Raw genomic sequence first — 17,814 nt, 5'->3', positions numbered from 1 at the left:
CAAAGTCCTTCCAAGCAAGTTTAACGTGAAACATGAAAGGCTGAAATTAATAAAGCTTATTTTGCATCCAAATCTCCATTTAAGAAATCTAAAGAGGACGAGTTGAAAATTGTTTCTTTGAAACAAATACTACAACCCACCAGAGACAAACAAATCCAGTCTATGACTCAGCAATCGATTGCATTCCTAGATATTTACCCAAGAGAAATGATCATTTATGTTCATGTAAAAAACCTGTAGGAAAATATTTACTGCTCTCTTTTGGATCACCAAAACTGGACCAACAATAAGTGAATGGACACATAAACTGGATCCATCCAGTGCTGATGAGCAATAACACAGAATGAGCCATTGATACACACATGGGATGAAATGGCAAATGCCATGTGGGATGAGAGAAGTCAATCACAACACACTGCCAAGAGTCCATTCACAGGACGTTCTCCAAGAGAAAACATCATACTGGTTGCCAGTGATTAGAAATGGAGGGAAGGCAGGACTGCAAAAGGACGGCATAAGGTAGTTTTTTGAACAATTCAATTCCTGGAATGCAAGCTTCCGGTCTAAGTCTCAGAGTCCAGTTAAGCCTTGAACTACACGAACGACTACACAAGCCCAGAACTCACACCAAAGCAGGGCCCGGCCTCGCTTGCCTCAACTACAGCCTACTACTTGACAACCTTCACTGAGCCAGACTCACGCCTTCAGGCACTGATTACTAAACACTGGGCTCAAAAAAAAAAAGCATCTCTTTTGGCCATATGATTTACAGAATCAAATAACCTATCTGCCAAACTGCTGACTTTCTCCACAGTTTTTAACAAGTACTAGCTAGTATTCTATTCACAAATAAAGCTCCAATGAAGGGCAGTGTCAGTGACATAAAAATCAAATTATTCTATTTTGTAAGAAGTTAAGTATGTGTGTATATCCGTGATCTCATTATTAGGCTTTGCCAAAAATACTCAAAGGCTTGATTTTTAACTACTTAATTATCTAGAAAACTTGAAGATGTAATTGTAATTCTTAACAGAGGGTACACATGAAAACCATCATGAAAGTTCCTTAAAAATGGACAACTCTATCAAAATCTTCTCACATACAGCTGGACCCTTGAACGCAGGTTGGAAATGCACAGGTCCACTTATATGTGATTTTTTGGGGGGGTAAATACAGTACTGTAAATGTATTTTCTTTATGATTTTCTTAATAACATTTTCTTTCCTCTAGCTTACTTTATTGTAAGAATACAGCATATAATACATATAACATACAAAATAGGTATTAATCGACTATTTCTATTATCAGTAAAGCTCCCGGTCAACAGTAAGCTCTTAGTAGTTAAATTCTGGGGAGTTAAAAGTTACACGCAGATTTTCAACTGAGCAGGGACCAGTGCCCCTAACCCCAGCATTGTTCATGGGTTAAAGGTATACATAAAGAATTAGAAAGTCTAAGGTGAAGCAAGACCCAGACCTGCACATATTAAGTTCTCCAGATAATTCTGAAATGAACCTGTGATTTCAGCGTTTTAAATGAAAATTCAATATTCTTTCCCAAACCCAAGGGGAAAAAAACAGGTAGTTCTCTGAAACGGGGGGGGGGGGGGATAGAGAACAGTTTTAAAAAACTTCCCAAAAATTTTTAATGCTTACAGAATATTTAATAGAGAATAATTCTTTATTATACCATGAAATACAAATCAAATACAAACATTAATTCTACCAATAGTGAAAATTTAGGGGCACCTGGGTGGCCCAGTCTGTTAAGCATCTGACTCTTGATTTCGGCCCAGGTCATGATCTCAAGAGTCCTGAGATTAAGCCCTGCATGAGGCTCCGCACACATCAGGGAATCTGCTTGAGATTCTCTCTCTCCTTCTCCCTCTGCCCCCTCCCCACTGCTTGCTCACTCACACTCTCCCCGCTCTCTCTCTCCAAAATAAATAAATCTTTTTTTTTAAATAGTGAAAATTTACAAGTTTGAAAGATGGAGCAATCAAATTGCACAAAAATTCTAAGAAAATTACAGACCATTATTCTTCATAAATACAGACACAAAATTCCTTTAAAAAATAAAAGCACATGTAATCCAGCAAAACATAAAAAGGAAATATATCACAACCAAGTGAGGTTTAGCCAGAAGCACAAAGTTGATTTAAGATTCAAAAAAAAAAAAAATCGCTCTTTCTGCCCTCTTTCCATGCCGCCATAATGGTGCACATGAATGTCCTGGCAGATGCTCTCAAGAGCATTTCTCTGTGTGTGTGGCAGTTTTAAGTTATTAGTTTTTAAAATCAGTACTTTTTAATGGAAACAACTTGACCAAAAATCTGTCACAGAATTTTGAGACCCATTAAAACAAAAGTTTAATGAGAAAAAAAACAATGCTGAGAAAAGAGGCAAACGCCAGGTTCTTATTAGTCTGTGCTCCAAAGCCATCGTCCGGTTTCTCACTGTGATGATGAAGCATGGTTACACTGGCGAATTTGAAATCACTGATGATCACAGAGAGGGGAAAATTGTTGTGAACCTCACGGGCAGGTTAAAGTGTGGAGTGATCAGCCCCAGATTTGATGTACAACTGAAAGATCTAGAAAAATGGCAGAATAACCTGCTCCCATCCTGCCAGTTTGTTTTCACTGTACTGACAACCTCAGCTGGCATCATGGACCATGAAGAAGCAAGACGAAAACACACAGGAGGGAAAATCCTGGGATTCTTTTTCTAGGGATGTAACAGGCAGGAAACTTTGTGCGGTGTTACTGTGAGCACCTCCAGCTGTATTAGTGCCACTGGAATAATAAATTTGATATGGTAGTGGAAAAAAAAAATAAGGTTCAAAAAATCAATTTAACTTTCTTACAGAAAAATTCCAAATACATGTAGATTGCACCCCTGCCCCCAAACCCTCCTCCAGAGGTGAAAGTCCAGTCCTTCCCCCCTTGCTTTAACAGCAGACTACTAGGGACTTGCTTCTAGGGAATAGAGCACAGAAAAGGAAAGACCACACTTTACAGACCTACTACCTGTAATTGGCAAACAGGACACGACCACATCATCAAGAACATTGCCAGGGAGGTTCTATACCCAGTGGTATGATGGATGAGAAGGGCACCGAACCTCTGTGGCGTTCCAAAACCCATAACCCCAGTGTAATCATGAGGAAAGTATCAGACAAGCCCAGACTGAAAGACATTCTATAGGATACGTGGCCAGTGCACCTCTAGACCAGTATGGTTGTGAAACGCAGGCAGACTGACAAACTGGCACAGACCAGAGGAGACACAACAGTGTGGGCCCCTAGACTGGATCCCAAAACAGTAAGAAGACATAAAAAATGTCTCGTTAAAAGGATATGAAGTCTGGAGTATAGTTAGTAGTTTTTAAAAAGTCAGTTTAATTCACATTAATAAAAGAAAGGATAAAAGCCACAGGAGTATCTCAAAAGATGCAGAAAAAGCACTGACAAAATTCAACACCCATTTCTCACTTAAAAAAAAAAATCTCAACAAACTAGATAGAGAAAAGAGCTTCAATCTGATCAAACAAACACAAACCTCCAGTGAGCTCCTATTACTTACTTGATGAAACACTGAGCACTTCCCCTACCATCAAGAACCAGGTAAGAATGAATGCCTTCAGTATTTCTAGTCTTTCAAAGAGGTCAAAGAAATGAAAGCACAGATAGAAAATGAGGAATTAAAGTGTGTTTACTAACAGGCAACATGATTATTAAGGTATTAGTTTTCCCCCAGTTTGATGGAAAGATAACAATGTGTTCTCTATCAAAACCCCCATCAGATTTTTAGTAGATATTGACAAATCAGTTACAGAATTTATATGGAAATTCAAAGTACCTAGAATAGCCAAAACAATCTTGAAAAGAAAGACAAAACTGATTGATTTATACTACCTGCTTTCATGCCACAGTAATCAAGACAGTGTAATATTGGCAAGGGAAAAAAAGAGGTTCCAGAAAGAGACCCAAACTTAAATGGTCAATTAAGTCTCAACATAAGGACTAAGGCAATTCAATGGGAAAGGGAAGGTTTACAACAAATAATGGCGCAACAATCAGATAAACATACAGAAAAAACTGGAACTCATACACACAACACATAAATATATTAGTTGAGAGAGATCACAAACCTAAACTACAAATAGTTAATACTACAAAGCTTCCAGAAGAAAACATAGGCTAATATCTTTGCAACTCTGGGACAGTCAAAGATTTCTTGGGTCACAGAATTACCTGGTCTTCATCAAAGTAAAATTTTCTGCTCATGAAATACATCTTTAAGAAAATTAAAACACAAGCCACAGGCTCAGAGAAAATATTCACTATACATATAAACATCTATCTGTCTATAAACATCTACCTGTCTACCTAGGGGCACCTGGGTGGCTAAGTCAATTAAGCGTCTGACTCTTGGTTTCAGATCAGGTCACAATCTTGCAACTGTGGGATCAAGTCCATGTCGGGACTCTGTGCTCAGTGGGGAGTCTGCTTCAGATTCTCTCTCCCTTTCCCTCTTGTGCTCTCTCTCAAATAAATAAATCAATCTTGAAAAAATTTATCTAGAATACAGTCGATATAGATATATAATATATTCTGTGCAGAACATATACACACAATACATATTCTCTATGTGGCGTATATACACTATGTATAAGACGTATGGACAAAGATTAAAAAGAACCCTCATTTTTTAAAAAAGACTAAAAATGGACACAAGGAAGATCTGGAAGTGGAATCAGCACATGGAATGGTGATCAATATCATTAGTTATCAAAGGAACACACAGTAAAACCATAATGACACACCAAGTCAAAGGACTACATGGAAACGACTTACACTATCAAGTGATGGAGAATGGAGATTCTCGGGCAGGACCACGGGGAATACAAAATGATACAACCACTCTGGTTGTTTCTTACAGAATTAACTTCTACTCTGTCTCTCGGTAATTCCATTTGTAGTTAATACGAAGGAAAACAAAAAGATACATCCATTAAAAGATATATAAAATAATCTTTATAGCTAATTATTCATGACTTTAAAAAAAAAAAAAGGAAACCCGGGTGCCTGGGTGGCTCAGTCAGTTAAGCATCTGCCTTCAGCTCAGGTCATGATCTCAGGGTCCTGGGATCGAGCCCCGCATCGGGCTCCCTACTCCGCGGGAAGCCTGCTTCTCCCTCTCCCACTCCCCCTGTTTGTGGTCCCTCTCTCACTGTGTCTCTCTCTGTCAAATAAATAAAATCTTAAAAAAAATAAAATAAATAAAAATAAAAAAATAAAAAAAGAGCAAGGGCGCCTGGGTGGCTCAGTCATTAAGCGTCTGCCTTCAGCTCAGGTCATGATCTCAGGGTCCTGGGACTGAGCCCCACATCAGGCTCCCTGCTCAGCGGGAAGTCTGCTTCTCCCTCTACCTCTGCTCCTGCTTGTGCTCTCTCTCTCAGATACCTTTTTAAAAAATATTTTATTTATTTATTTGCCAGAGAGAGAGAAAGCACAAGCAGGGAGAGCAGCAGGCAGAGGGAGAAGCAGGCTCCCCCCTGAGCAAGGAGCCCGATGCGGGACTGGATTCCAGGACCCTGGAATCATGACTTGAGAGCCAAAGGCAGATGCTTAACTGAATGAGTCAACCAGGTGTCCCATAAATAAAGATCTTTAATTAAAAAAAAAAAAAAAAAAAGGAAACCCAAATATCTATTATCAGGAGAATGAACACGAATGGTATATCCCTAAAATGGAGTGAACTACTCACATACACAACTACTTGGATGAGTCTCAAAAACATTATGTTGAACAAAAAAAGTTAGACACAGAGTAATAATTACATACTACATGATTAGGAAAGACTAGTATCAGGTGACAAATAAGAACACTTTCTACCTCTGAGAAGTCAGGACTGATGAAAAAGAAAGAAGGAACGTGCTGGGGTCACAGAACTGCTTCTGACCAGAAGAAGGGCAGTAACTTGAACAAACACTGAACTGTACACTTCAGATCTGTGCCTATCACTGACTGTAAACGGCACCACAATTTAGAAAGTAAATATTTTAAATAGTGCACAGATTTCTTTTCACTTCTCTCAGTACTCCTCCTATACATGAAGAAAGTATCTAATGTAGGAAGCCTGTTTAAACCACGTGTGAAGACAACAAGCACAACTGGCCCTGGGCATCTTTGTAATTACATCCTTCTCATCTGTGGCGAGTACAGTGATTTCTTTGTTCTAACCAAGCAAGAGCATTAATTAAGTAAGAGGAGTCACCTCAAGTAGGGTTTCCAATTGAAATGACTCCTTGGCTGCATTGTTCCGATGCTGCTAATATGGACTCAGAGCTCCTAGAATGAGGTCATCTGAAGAACCGCACCGTGCACCGTGCCTCCTTCCTCAGCTCTAAGTGCACCCCGGAGCCATGTCCCCTCCAAAAACAGCTCTCTCTCCAGAAGATACTTGATAATGGAAGGCAAGATTACCATTTTTTTAAATAATAACCCACTTGTGCTTTAATATTTTAATGAATACAGTTCAGAGATCAAAGTGTGAAATACCTAGATCTACAAGTCAGACCCAGAGGGCACTTCCAGAAGGCACCCAGGCAAGGGTAACACTGCTTTTCTTTGACTGCTTCACACAAAAAAGAGTTTGTATCTCCAGAGATCACTGGACCTTTTCTCATTCTAAAGTAGCCTATAAACACAGCATTATCAAAGGGTAAAGAGACTATTACCTAAAATACTGGAAGAATAAATTACAGACAAATACCAATGAAATTAATTTTCCAAACTCCAAATCCCACAAACTAATAAGCAGGACACGGACTGGGTTTCCCTGTCAGCTGTTCACCACTGGGAACGATCTCGGCAAGGCCCAATCCGTACCTTCCCCTTCTCTGCTTTCATGGCTTCTTAAGGGTTCTTTCTTGGATGTCTTCTGCCTGAATCAGCCTCTCACAGGTCTGACCTAGATGTGCTCCAGGCCCTGGAGCAGGCAGGACGCAACCTGCACGCAGCTCTGGTTTCCCCGAACCTGGGGGCAGCAGCTGCTCGGGGCAGTGGTTCGTGACACAGAGCAGTCACGACGAGAGGAACCATCTCTAATTTAACATCTTCTTCAGCTCTGTCTTGGTTCCTTGTCCTGGTTCCTTCTACAACTGGAGAATCTGGGTAAAGAATTCTCTGTACTATTCTTCTATATTATTCTTCTATCTTTTCTCTAAGTTTCAAATTATTTCAAACTAGTAAGAGACAGAAAGCACAAAAAGAAAAATCAAATTTAGCTTGTTAGGGAGGAGAAAGGGTATGTCCTGGAAAGTGCGCACAGCGTACATGCTCAAATACTCTGCGTCACAGCACTGTGTTAGGAAAAAGTTAAGAGTAAATAAAATGTTCTGTATACTGAGTTTCTAAAGCACTGGCAAAGGTACCTAAGCCACTGAAATACCACTTTTCATGATCTTTTTGGAATAAAGAGGGGGGAAAGTTATTACGGAAAATAACTGAGAAAAGAAACATTAATAAGAAAAAACAGTTTTTAGGGGCGCCTGCGTGGCTCAGGTCATGATCCCAGGGCCCTGGGATGGAGCCCCGCATGGGGCTCCCTGCTTGGCGGGAAGCCTGCTTCTCCCTCTCCCTGCCGCTCTGCCTACTTGTGCTCTCTCTCGGTCTGTCAAATAAGTAAAAAATCTTTAAAAAAAAAAAAAAAAAGAAAGAAAGAAAGAAAGTTTTTAAACCAACAAATCCTAAAGCTATAGAATGATTTTATGGCTTACATGCTTGGCCCACCAGACAAGTTCTAAGGTTGGAAAACTGAATTTATTAAGCCCTATGCCTCGTACCACCTCCATTCATCCAAACGACATCTAATTTCCAGACCAGCCCACAGGTCACCTCTTCCACAAAGCCTCAACGTCTTCCCACCCACTTTCCCTAATGGGCTCTGAGACCCACTCCCAACCGGATGGCCCCTCCGTGAGCCCCTGAAGCAGGGATTGGAGCCTCTGCTGGCAAGCTTCACTTCCAGGCTTATGTCACAGGGGGCCAAGCTTCTCAACCACCCTCCTTTAACACCTAAGACAGCACCTAAATACAGGAACCTGGAAGTATTTTTGTAATGATGATCATAACTAACAAACAGTAACTAATTTAAAATGATCACAGCACTCCTTTCAAAGCACTAACACATACATCACATTTTTTAAAGATTTCTACCCACGCCCCCATAAAACACTGAAGACATTCTAACACTTAAAGGGCAAACAGCTATGTGGAAATCACAGCTCACCAGAACTCACTGCCCAAAGACTCTAGAAAGCTCAGGCTTTTTACTGCACTCATAGTACAAAGAAGAGATGTTATCAACTTTTCACTAATGCTAAAAAAAAAAAAAAATGCTCATTTTAAATCTGGAAGGAAAAAAAAAAACCACCAAAATTTTGGACTCTTTTTAAAAGACGAACAAATACCTCTTCAGTTTCAGGAGCAACCTGGGGGTCAGTAATCTCATCTAATTCATCTTCAGCAACACAGTCTTCCTGCTCTTGCAGCCCTTGTTGCCCACAAGCCTGCAAGTATTCTTCATCCTAACAGCCATTAAAGAGAAAATAAGTCTTCCTCATATAGCTTTGGGTTTTTGAAAGCACTTTTCATCTTCACGACTCATGCTTCATTATTTTAGCAAATTTGACTATGGCAATTACCCAACGAAGCAGAAAGCATGAAGCACGCGCATCGAATGTGGCCTCCCCTATGTTAATGAGGACAGAGTGCAGTATGCTGGCCCCATCGCTAAGGTTAGTGACACAGCTCTGCTTCAGCCCCCAAGCGCCCTGATAAATAGCTCTTCTTATAATCAGCACTGAGGAAAAGCAATCTTCAAACGAATGTGCGTGTGCTCGCATAGTGCAGCTCAGCAGCAGGAAGGGAGCTGAAATCACACCCAACGTGCACCATTTTTACAGCAATAGAAAGTAACAAAAGTATAAGCCATTCAACTCAACACAGGAGCTTTATTAAAAATCACGTTAGAATTTGCTTCTCCATCAGCCCATCCCTGAATTAGAGGGGTGATTCCAGGTTTGTATGAAATGTAAGGGGCATGTCAGCAGGCACACAGCCCCTGAAGGGCATATGGGAGGAAGCAGACAAGGTGGCTAGAAACAACTTCAAGAGAAGGAAGGGCTCCTACAGATACTACTATCAAGTAACAAGAACATCGGGTCCTACGCGGGGGAGCTGAGCTTGCCAGCAAACCCGCTCACGGGCTGAAACAAACACTGGTTGGTTACAAGACAAACAACCAAGAGTGAGCACGTACACAACCTGAGCAAACTACTGTGGGGGACACTGAAGCCACACCTACAACCCCCAAAGAAACCAGCTGTATTCAAGGTGACAAACTATCGTAGGTCCCACAAATGTCTCTCAAGGCTATGTGAACACACTGTATCTCACTCTCCAGAAGAAACCACCCCATCAAAAAGAGAAACTATCACTACCCACAATTCACTGACAGCAGAACTGCCGGATTTCAAATAAGGCCAGACGATGCTAATCAAAATTTTCAGCTAATATACAATGGAGAATAGTCTATGCCACTGGATCCTCCCCAAGAAACAAAAATCTGCTACCCTTTACATAAGTTACCCATCTGAAATTGTTTTTACAGAACAATCTTTTATGAAATCTCAATTTCCGGTAATTTTTAAAACCCCGAAAAGATTGTGCTTAAAAGTATACATCACCCAACAATTTTCTCGTATTTTGCCAAATAATAAGGATCATCTCTTAATATAAAAGTACAAGTTTTTAAATCAAATCCCAATTCACTCTCAAGAACAGGACTGGCAAAATTCACAAAACCCAAGGAAGGTCTTACTTTTGAGTATAACAGGAAAGAACATGGAGTTCTACTACCAACTTCTAAATGTGGACCTCAGCTTCTTCATATGCAGAAATGTCCCTTCCAATTGTAAAATTCAGTGGCTTTATGACTCCATTCTTAGTTATATGCAAAATCCATCCATGGGATTTTAATAGTGAGCCCCAATTGACAGAATGTGCTCATGCTCCAGCATGTCACCGAGCTGGATTCTAGCTTTAGAGGACAAGTTAACAATTCCCAACTAGGACATGAAACACAGTGAAATAAACCATCTGATAAACTAAAATGCCACTGGGACACACGGGCACACAATCCACTGGTTCGCCTGGTTGGCTACTCATGAATAATTCCCTCATGGTGCACCAGGGGCAGCCTGCGAAGGCAGGGAGCCTCCCTGGCTCCGGAGCTGGAGCCGGGTGCCAGACGAAGGCCAGCTCTCTCCTCCGTCCAAAGAAAAGGTAATGGCACACTCCACCATGCTAACTATGAAGAAACCAACAACCCGAAAGAAACAAGGAAGAGAGAAAAGAGTGGCCATGGCTATGAAGCTACACGTGCTGAGGTGAGCGGACACGGCTCACAGGACACTCGCCTCACCTTTCAAGTTTACAGCTCCCTGTGAAAAATATCAGGGCACTTTCAGAAATTCTAAGCAAAACTGTTTTAAGACTTCTTCTTAATTTTGAAAAAAAAAATTCATTCTGATGTGGAAAAGTACTGTAAGTATACTGAACTGCCACACTGTTTTTCTTTTTGATACTGGACTCTGATCTGAGACCATAAGATGTCAGATAACTAAGTTGGATTTTTTACAAGCAGGAGCCTAAATGTAACCTCTACTTTGACCACGGAACACAAGAGAGGGAAAGTCCTGACTTAGGAGAATTCTCTCAACAAATTCGGCCAGAAGGCCACAGTGAGAAACACGTCCTATGCGGCACCCTAGTGCTGTCAAGCAAGCACTTTGCACACTTATCTGTTCCACTACAGAAGGCAGGGGCCATGCCTCATGTCTCATGTTTTAGCAAAACTGGTGCCCCTGGTGCCTGGACAACAGTAAAGATGTGCTGATGAATTTACAAGGGAAATGGACCCACATACGATTAACCAATCATCTTCTCTTACCGATGAACGAGAGAAATAATAAAATGCTCTAACCAGGGAATAACTAGGTACATTTTTAAAAGATCTTGGCTTAATCTTTAAGAAAATTTTAAATTTATAATATCCCACTTTCAGATAGTATACAAACACACCAGTAAACCAGCAGAGAACCTGTCCACACCAGTGAAGGATTTACTACCAAAACAAAATTACCATTATCAAATGAACAAGTAGCCATGATGCCTTTTACATGATTCTACTTACCAAAACGACACACATTTTTCATTACTGTATCTACTAAAGAGAAAACATTCAAAACGAATCAAATCTGAAAAATAACTACTGAGATAAACACAATTATGATTAGAACTAAATATTCTAAGGTTCCTCATAAACGATCCCTTTCAAAATTACTCCCATTTATATGTATGTATGACCAATGACCAAAATTCAGACTTTGAATTTTTTTCTCAAAAGCAAGCTTCCTCTGAATAAAAACATTAAGAGATTAAAGGCAAAGCTAAGAGCCCCAACTCTGCACGCCTCCACCCAGCCCTGGAGGGCCAGCTGACAATGCACCCCAGTGGAGCGACAGTATCATGAAAACCCTAAGATTCTACTGACGAATATCATGTCCTTCACACACAAATTTCATTAAGTGCTTATTTTAAAAACAAGTATCTTCTAATGATGAATCAGTAAGACAAATGAGCAATCTTTCACTAGTACCTTTTGCTTTCTTGACAGTTCAACTTTAAAAATAGCTACCTATCAAAACCATCTTTCTGAAACAGAAATCAGCACAATCTTTGCTTCCTGATTACAGATAACAAATTATGTGTGACATTTCCAAAACTAACTTCCAATCTCTTTATTCATGTTTAGACAGTTCTCGGTTACAAAAAAGGATGAATGAACAGGACATCAATCACTCTGGAATATTAGCACCTTAAAGATGTCTTTAGCAGGTCAATAATCTTTTCACCTTGGAAGGACTTTATCAGATCTTGTCTAAAGCCTGGATAAAAGCTCTGCATTAAGTACTTCTAACAATTGACAGTGTATCTCCACCACACAAAGCTGTTTTCTTCCTTAAGGTGCAATCCTCAAGGTCACGATTCTGTGCAGCCTTCCAGAATGACAAAGGGGCATTACCTCCAGCCAAACAAGCTGTCAACACAAACTTTGTCATAGCTCAGATAAAGAAACTGGCAGACAGTGATAATAAGGTCTAATTTCCCTCCCTCCCGAGGGAGGGAAATAGATTTCAAATCAGTCTAGAAACCTATGCCCAGGCAGCCATGTTATCTTCGGCCATACAAAGGAAAAGACTCACTGTGAACTCATCTAAAGGCTCATTGATCTCGATGTCTAACACTTCATCATTGTACAGCTGCTCCTCCTCGGGCTCCTCCACATACTCCATGTGGTCCTCTGTCAGCTCAGCATCGTGGCCTTCATACTGTCCTTCTTCTGGGTACTCGTGAGCATACAATTCAGATCCGTCGGATTTGTGATAAACAAGTTCATCCTCTCCTTGTTCATACTCAGATTCCTGTTCTCCGGATTGGTCATTAGTGTTGTCAGACAGTTCAAATGATGTGACCATGCCAGATGTGGTATTTAAACTAATTGTGACACCCTGAGAACTAAAGAGAACAAAAATACAAAGAAAGGTGCCCAATTAGAATCAAGCTCGAAATTAAATCACTACCTAAATAACTGTTACAAAGATGTAGACCACGACGGGTGAAAAGTTGTTCCAATGACTAATAAACACACATTACTCCACTGGTGACCGAGAGCAGAGCTCAGCGTGCCATACTGAGCCTGCACCCCACACTCCTAACGCAGACAGCACCCGCACTGTCATCAGATGCAGGTTATTTGCCCAAAAGAATCAGATCAACGAGATGGGGAAACAAGTCTGACTGGCAAAACTCCAGGACTGAAAACAGACAGACTATATTTCATTCTAACTTCCAGAACGAAAAGGGTGGTATCTGTTTTCCAAGATTCCAAAGTAAAAACAGGTGTATTATTCCATAAACAGAAAATCAGAGATCGAATTTTAGAACAATTCGTTCTTTTTAAATCTATGATGCAAATTATAAACTCCTTTTTAAAAAAATCAAAATATTAAAAATGTGTGTGAAAAGACATTTCAATATTCAAATAAATAAAATTTGTACTAATCACCAATTTCAAAAAAATTAGTTTATAATTTCTGAGTAAAATACCAAAGAGGGTTTTAAAACCGCAAAAAAAAAAAAAAAAAAATTTATTCCACCTACTGAATCACAACAGCTACACACCAAACAGTAAACTGCAAGATAACAACACTTACAGTGCAAGATTTTGTAGAAAAACCTTAAGTGCGCACATATCAATTAGGTTATCTAATCCTAACAAGAAACCTGAATACACCACACAGATTTGAAGACATTACTTGGCTAAAAACTCCAAATTGCCTTATTTTGAGGGCAAACAACTCAAAAGATCAAAATATAATAATGATGTCAAAGAATGGAACTGGGAAACTTAAATAACTGGGAGAAAAAACTAACTTAAAGCTGTATTTCTATCCATAAAAATTACTTTAAGTTAGAACACGTGTTCAATAATAAATGGCTTATATTTATTAACCTCATTTATAACCGAGAGAGGTCTCTCTGAATTTTCACTTTAGGTTTCCTCATAACATTGAAAAAATTACTCCACCTACCAGAGTGTACTAAATACCTCTTCCTCTTACAATGGAGCTTACTAGTCAACAACAAAAAGACATTCATGACTGCTGCGGACTGGATATTTGTGTCCCCCAAAAGTCATCCTGTTGAATCCATAACACACCCAGTGTGATGGTGCCCAGAGGTGGGACCTTTGGGAGATGACTGTAAAGGTCATAATGCTGGAGTCCCATTGATGGGATTAGTGCCTTTACAGAGAGGGCCCCAGAGAGCTCCCTCACCCTTCAACCCTGTGAAGACCTAGCAAGACAGCGCCATCTATGAACTAGAAAGGAGAAACTGACCATGCTGATGCCTTAACCTTGGACTTCCTAGCCCCAAGAACTGCGACAAATAAATTTCTGTTATGAACTACCCAGTTCATAATGTTTTGTTAAAACAGCTGAAAAAGACTAAAGTAACTATGTTCACTAAACAATTACATTCAGATAGTCAACTCGAGTCTAAGGTACAGTCCAGGGGCGCCTGGGTGGCTCAGTCGGTTAAGCGTCTGTGTTCGGCTCAGGTCATGATCTCAAGGGTCCTGGGATCAAGCCCCGCGTAGGGCTCCCTGCTCAGCAGGGAGTCTGCTTCTCCTTCTGCCTCTTCACCCCCACCCCTCAGGCTCACTTTCTCTCTCAAATAAATAAATAAAATCTTAAAAAAATAAAAATTAAGTACAGTCCAAAGGAATTTCCAAAATGGCAATTCACTAAACCGATTACATATCAATAAAAAGTCTAAAGTAAAAACAAAAGCAGCAACATCAAACTGCAGCCGACAGTAATAAGAGCCTAAGGCCATTGCCCCCATCCAAATAAAGGAATTCTTCAAAAGAGCAATACATACCTTTACTGAGTTTTCATAACCTGCATTCAACAGAACTTAGAGAGGTCATCAAATGCAAGAGCAATACCTATTTACACAAAAATATATATGGCTTCCACATAAGAGAGTTATATTAATATCCTGTTCAAAATAAAATCATGTTGAAGAAATAACATCACATTATCAATTATATTCCATTGTAATTATAAATTACAGTTACTAACAATTTAAAGAAAATTTTTAATGAATAATGAATACCTGAAATTTTCTTCATCCTCATTATCACTCTGTAAAAGATCATCATTCAGCTCTTCATCTGACAAATCCGACTGATTCTAATTAAAATAAGAGATCTAATTAATGCATGCCACTTCCACAAAAAGACTTGTTACAAATGTGCAAAATTACGTTGACTGAATTATTTCTAACCTTGTTATTAAAGCATGTGCCATTCAGTAAGCTATCTCACTTTGATATGACCAGTTGACAATTGAGAAATTCCACATATGGTGTACTTGTGACCCCAGAAATTTTCAGATGCAGAGTCAAGTAGTAAGTATAGAAACAACAGGCTTAATGATCACATTTATTCTAAATCTAACAAAAAAGGAAAAAGGAAGAGTCCTTTAGCAGTATCCTACGAACATTTTTCCCTATCATACACAAAAAAAAGAATGGTATCCTTAAGATTTGACTAAATTTGATTTCACTCATATGTGGAATTTAAGAAACAGAGTAGGAAAAATGAAAAAAATAAGAGGCAAATCAAGAAAGAGACTCTTCACTCTAGAGAACAAACTGACACTTACCAGAGGGGGAGGGGGGGGATGGGTGAGATGGGTGATGGGGGTTAAGGAGGGCACTTCTTATGATGAGCACTGGGTGGTGTAAGGAAGTGATGAATCACTACATTGTACACCTGGAACTAACATTACACCGTATGTTAACTAACAGGAATTAAAATAAAAACTTAAAAAAAAAGATTTGACTAATTTTAACACTGTTAGTATCCAAAATCTGAAGACTTTTTAAACAAAAAAAGAAGAATTTTCTAAATAAGCAGATTTTAGCGGCGCCCAGGTGGCTCAGTCCATCAAGCATCTGCCTCCGGCTCAGGTCATGATCCGAGGGTCCTTGGGATTGAGCCCCACATCAGGTTCCCTGCTCAGTGGGGAGTCTGCTTCTCCCTCTGCCCTCTGTTCCTCCTTCCCGCTCATGCTCTCTATCTTGTGGTGCTCTCTCTCTCTCTCAAATAAATAGACAAATAAAATCTTAAAAAAAAAAAAAAAAAGGAAAAAGCAGATTTTAGATAAGTGGATCACCAAATTGAAATGGTAAGGGACTAAAACAAAACTTGAGTTTATTAATAGAGATGACACATGAAAATAAACATGCCTAGCTCAGGCCCTCACCCCTGCTCTCAACAGGCCTGTGCATTCATCGCACCAGTAGGCAGAGGAAGCCTAGTGATTTTGTCAACTGCTCAACTTTCCACAGTTCCAGGTTTTGTTAAATTAAATATATACAAGTATTGTACACTTACACGGGGGGGGGGGGCCTTCACATTTTCCTCCCCTATTCAAATTTTTTTCATGGTATACATAAATTACCACACCCCCTCCAAAAGAGGCCCCATGAACACACACATATTAGGAAAAAAGTAAAGATAGAAAAAGGAAAAAGAGAAAGATTTTATTTTCTACTTAAAGATGAAACAAACAAGCAGTCTTTTCCTGGCATTTTATAGCTTATAAAAATAGGTTTCTCAAACTTATCTATTCATTCTTCATTATAGTATTTTTGATACAAGCCAAAAAATATGAACCTTATTAGTTCTTACTGGTCTCAAGGGTCTCTACTTAATGGCTGACAGTATAAGATAAAAATAAAATAACATGGGGTGCCTGGGTGACTCAGCCAGTTAAGCATCCGACTCTTGATCTCAGCTCAGGTCTTGATCTCAGGGTCACTGAGTTCAAGCCCCAAAACTAGTAATAATAATAACATAACATAACACAGACCATGTAGTTTTCTTGAAGAAGGGAGAACAGATCTGTATGAAAAAGAAACAGACTGCTTAATAGGGCCAAAATAAAGTTTTGCTTAGTTGCCCGCATAATCTGTCCTCTACTAAAGGAGATGAGCCAGGCCTGCCTAAATTTAGCTGTCCAATTTATTAAATAAAACCACAGGAAATCTTTAAAAATCTTTAAAAATTAACAATTCAATGAAAGCCAAATTTCATTAGAGGCTGCTTGAGTTTTAAATTTTTAAGTATTTGTCAAAAATTAGTGAGCAAATAAATAAATTACCAAACAAACAGAAAGGAATGTATGTTGTGTTGCGCCCTTATGGTAATCAGATCCTACTTCTGCATTCTAAAGATTCAACTTCCCATATGGACTCTGAATGTGATGAGTAATATACACAGGAGGCAACTGATCAAGATACCCACTTAGCTGATAAAGCGGAGGTGGAGGGCTAGACTCAATCTCTGAGACAAAAACTGATTTTCAACCACATCCCAAAGAACTGAAGTGAACTGTTTCCTCAGGTAAGGGTGGAGTCACTAGGGAGGATCCTGTTCTGGGTGGTCTGCAGGAAAGTAGAGCAAGCACAACCCCAGAGAGGAAGAGAAAGTGGCAATGAATGCTAGCAAAATCCTTTCTCCCAACCTTACCAGAGGAAGAGGTCATTCCTCTCCTGGGGAGAGAGACAAGTATGAAAGAAAAAGAATGCTTCCCCGGGACTCCCCAGAAGATGGACCAGCTATGGGAACATCTGGAACTGGCGTAGCACAGAGCACCTGTCCGACACTAGCTGCTGAAGTCAAACAGAGAAACTGAAGGGGGGGTCACGTGCTGGCAGGCGACCAGCACCTCAGGCTTCCCCCAATTTCTCAAGGCTCTGGCTGGGTCACCAGCATGCTTCATCTTGAGTTTGCAACCTCTCATTTTTAACCTATATTTAAACATTTCCCCCTCACAACCTCCCTTCTTGACCCGACGACCGTGTCCTTGACTGCCCCGTTGGTCTGATGATGTCACCATACCCAGTGCGTGGCTGTGCAGCCCTCTGGCCCACCAGCCTAGGAGCCTCTCTCCAGACAAAGCTGCGTCTCCGTACATTTCGGGGGACACAAGTAGGGGAAAGACAGTGGGCAGGCAAGAGTACCCATAAGAATAAATTAGCTAGTAAATACACGACAAAATATTCAATCTCACTAGAAGCCAAATAAGTACAAGGTAAACTAACCAA

At 39.9% G+C, this 17,814-nt stretch overlaps 2 protein-coding genes across 2 annotated transcripts in view; one reads left to right on the top strand and one right to left on the bottom strand.

Moving 5' to 3' along the window:
* RBM33 (RNA binding motif protein 33) overlaps positions 1-17,814 on the bottom strand; it is a 121,225-nt gene that overhangs the window by 73,458 nt on the left and 29,953 nt on the right. Inside the window, exons 4-6 of the mRNA XM_021693026.1 lie at positions 14,815-14,891; positions 12,336-12,648; positions 8,478-8,594 (exon numbers count right to left, since the gene is read on the bottom strand). Of these exons, the coding sequence (XP_021548701.1) occupies positions 8,478-8,594; positions 12,336-12,648; positions 14,815-14,891 (507 nt within the window). The remainder of the gene's footprint in view (positions 1-8,477; positions 8,595-12,335; positions 12,649-14,814; positions 14,892-17,814) is intronic.
* Positions 2,211-2,730, top strand: LOC110582980 (40S ribosomal protein S15a-like). The gene is made up of 2 exons (XM_021693029.1): positions 2,211-2,264; positions 2,377-2,730. The coding sequence occupies exons 1-2, from the start codon at positions 2,214-2,216 to the stop codon at positions 2,728-2,730; spliced, it is 405 nt and encodes a 134-aa protein (XP_021548704.1). The 5' UTR covers positions 2,211-2,213.

The sequence above is a fragment of the Neomonachus schauinslandi genome, chromosome 12 (assembly GCF_002201575.2).
Source record: "Neomonachus schauinslandi chromosome 12, ASM220157v2, whole genome shotgun sequence".
Classification (NCBI taxonomy): domain Eukaryota; kingdom Metazoa; phylum Chordata; class Mammalia; order Carnivora; family Phocidae; genus Neomonachus; species Neomonachus schauinslandi.
This window is presented reverse-complemented; position numbering and strand designations above follow the sequence as displayed.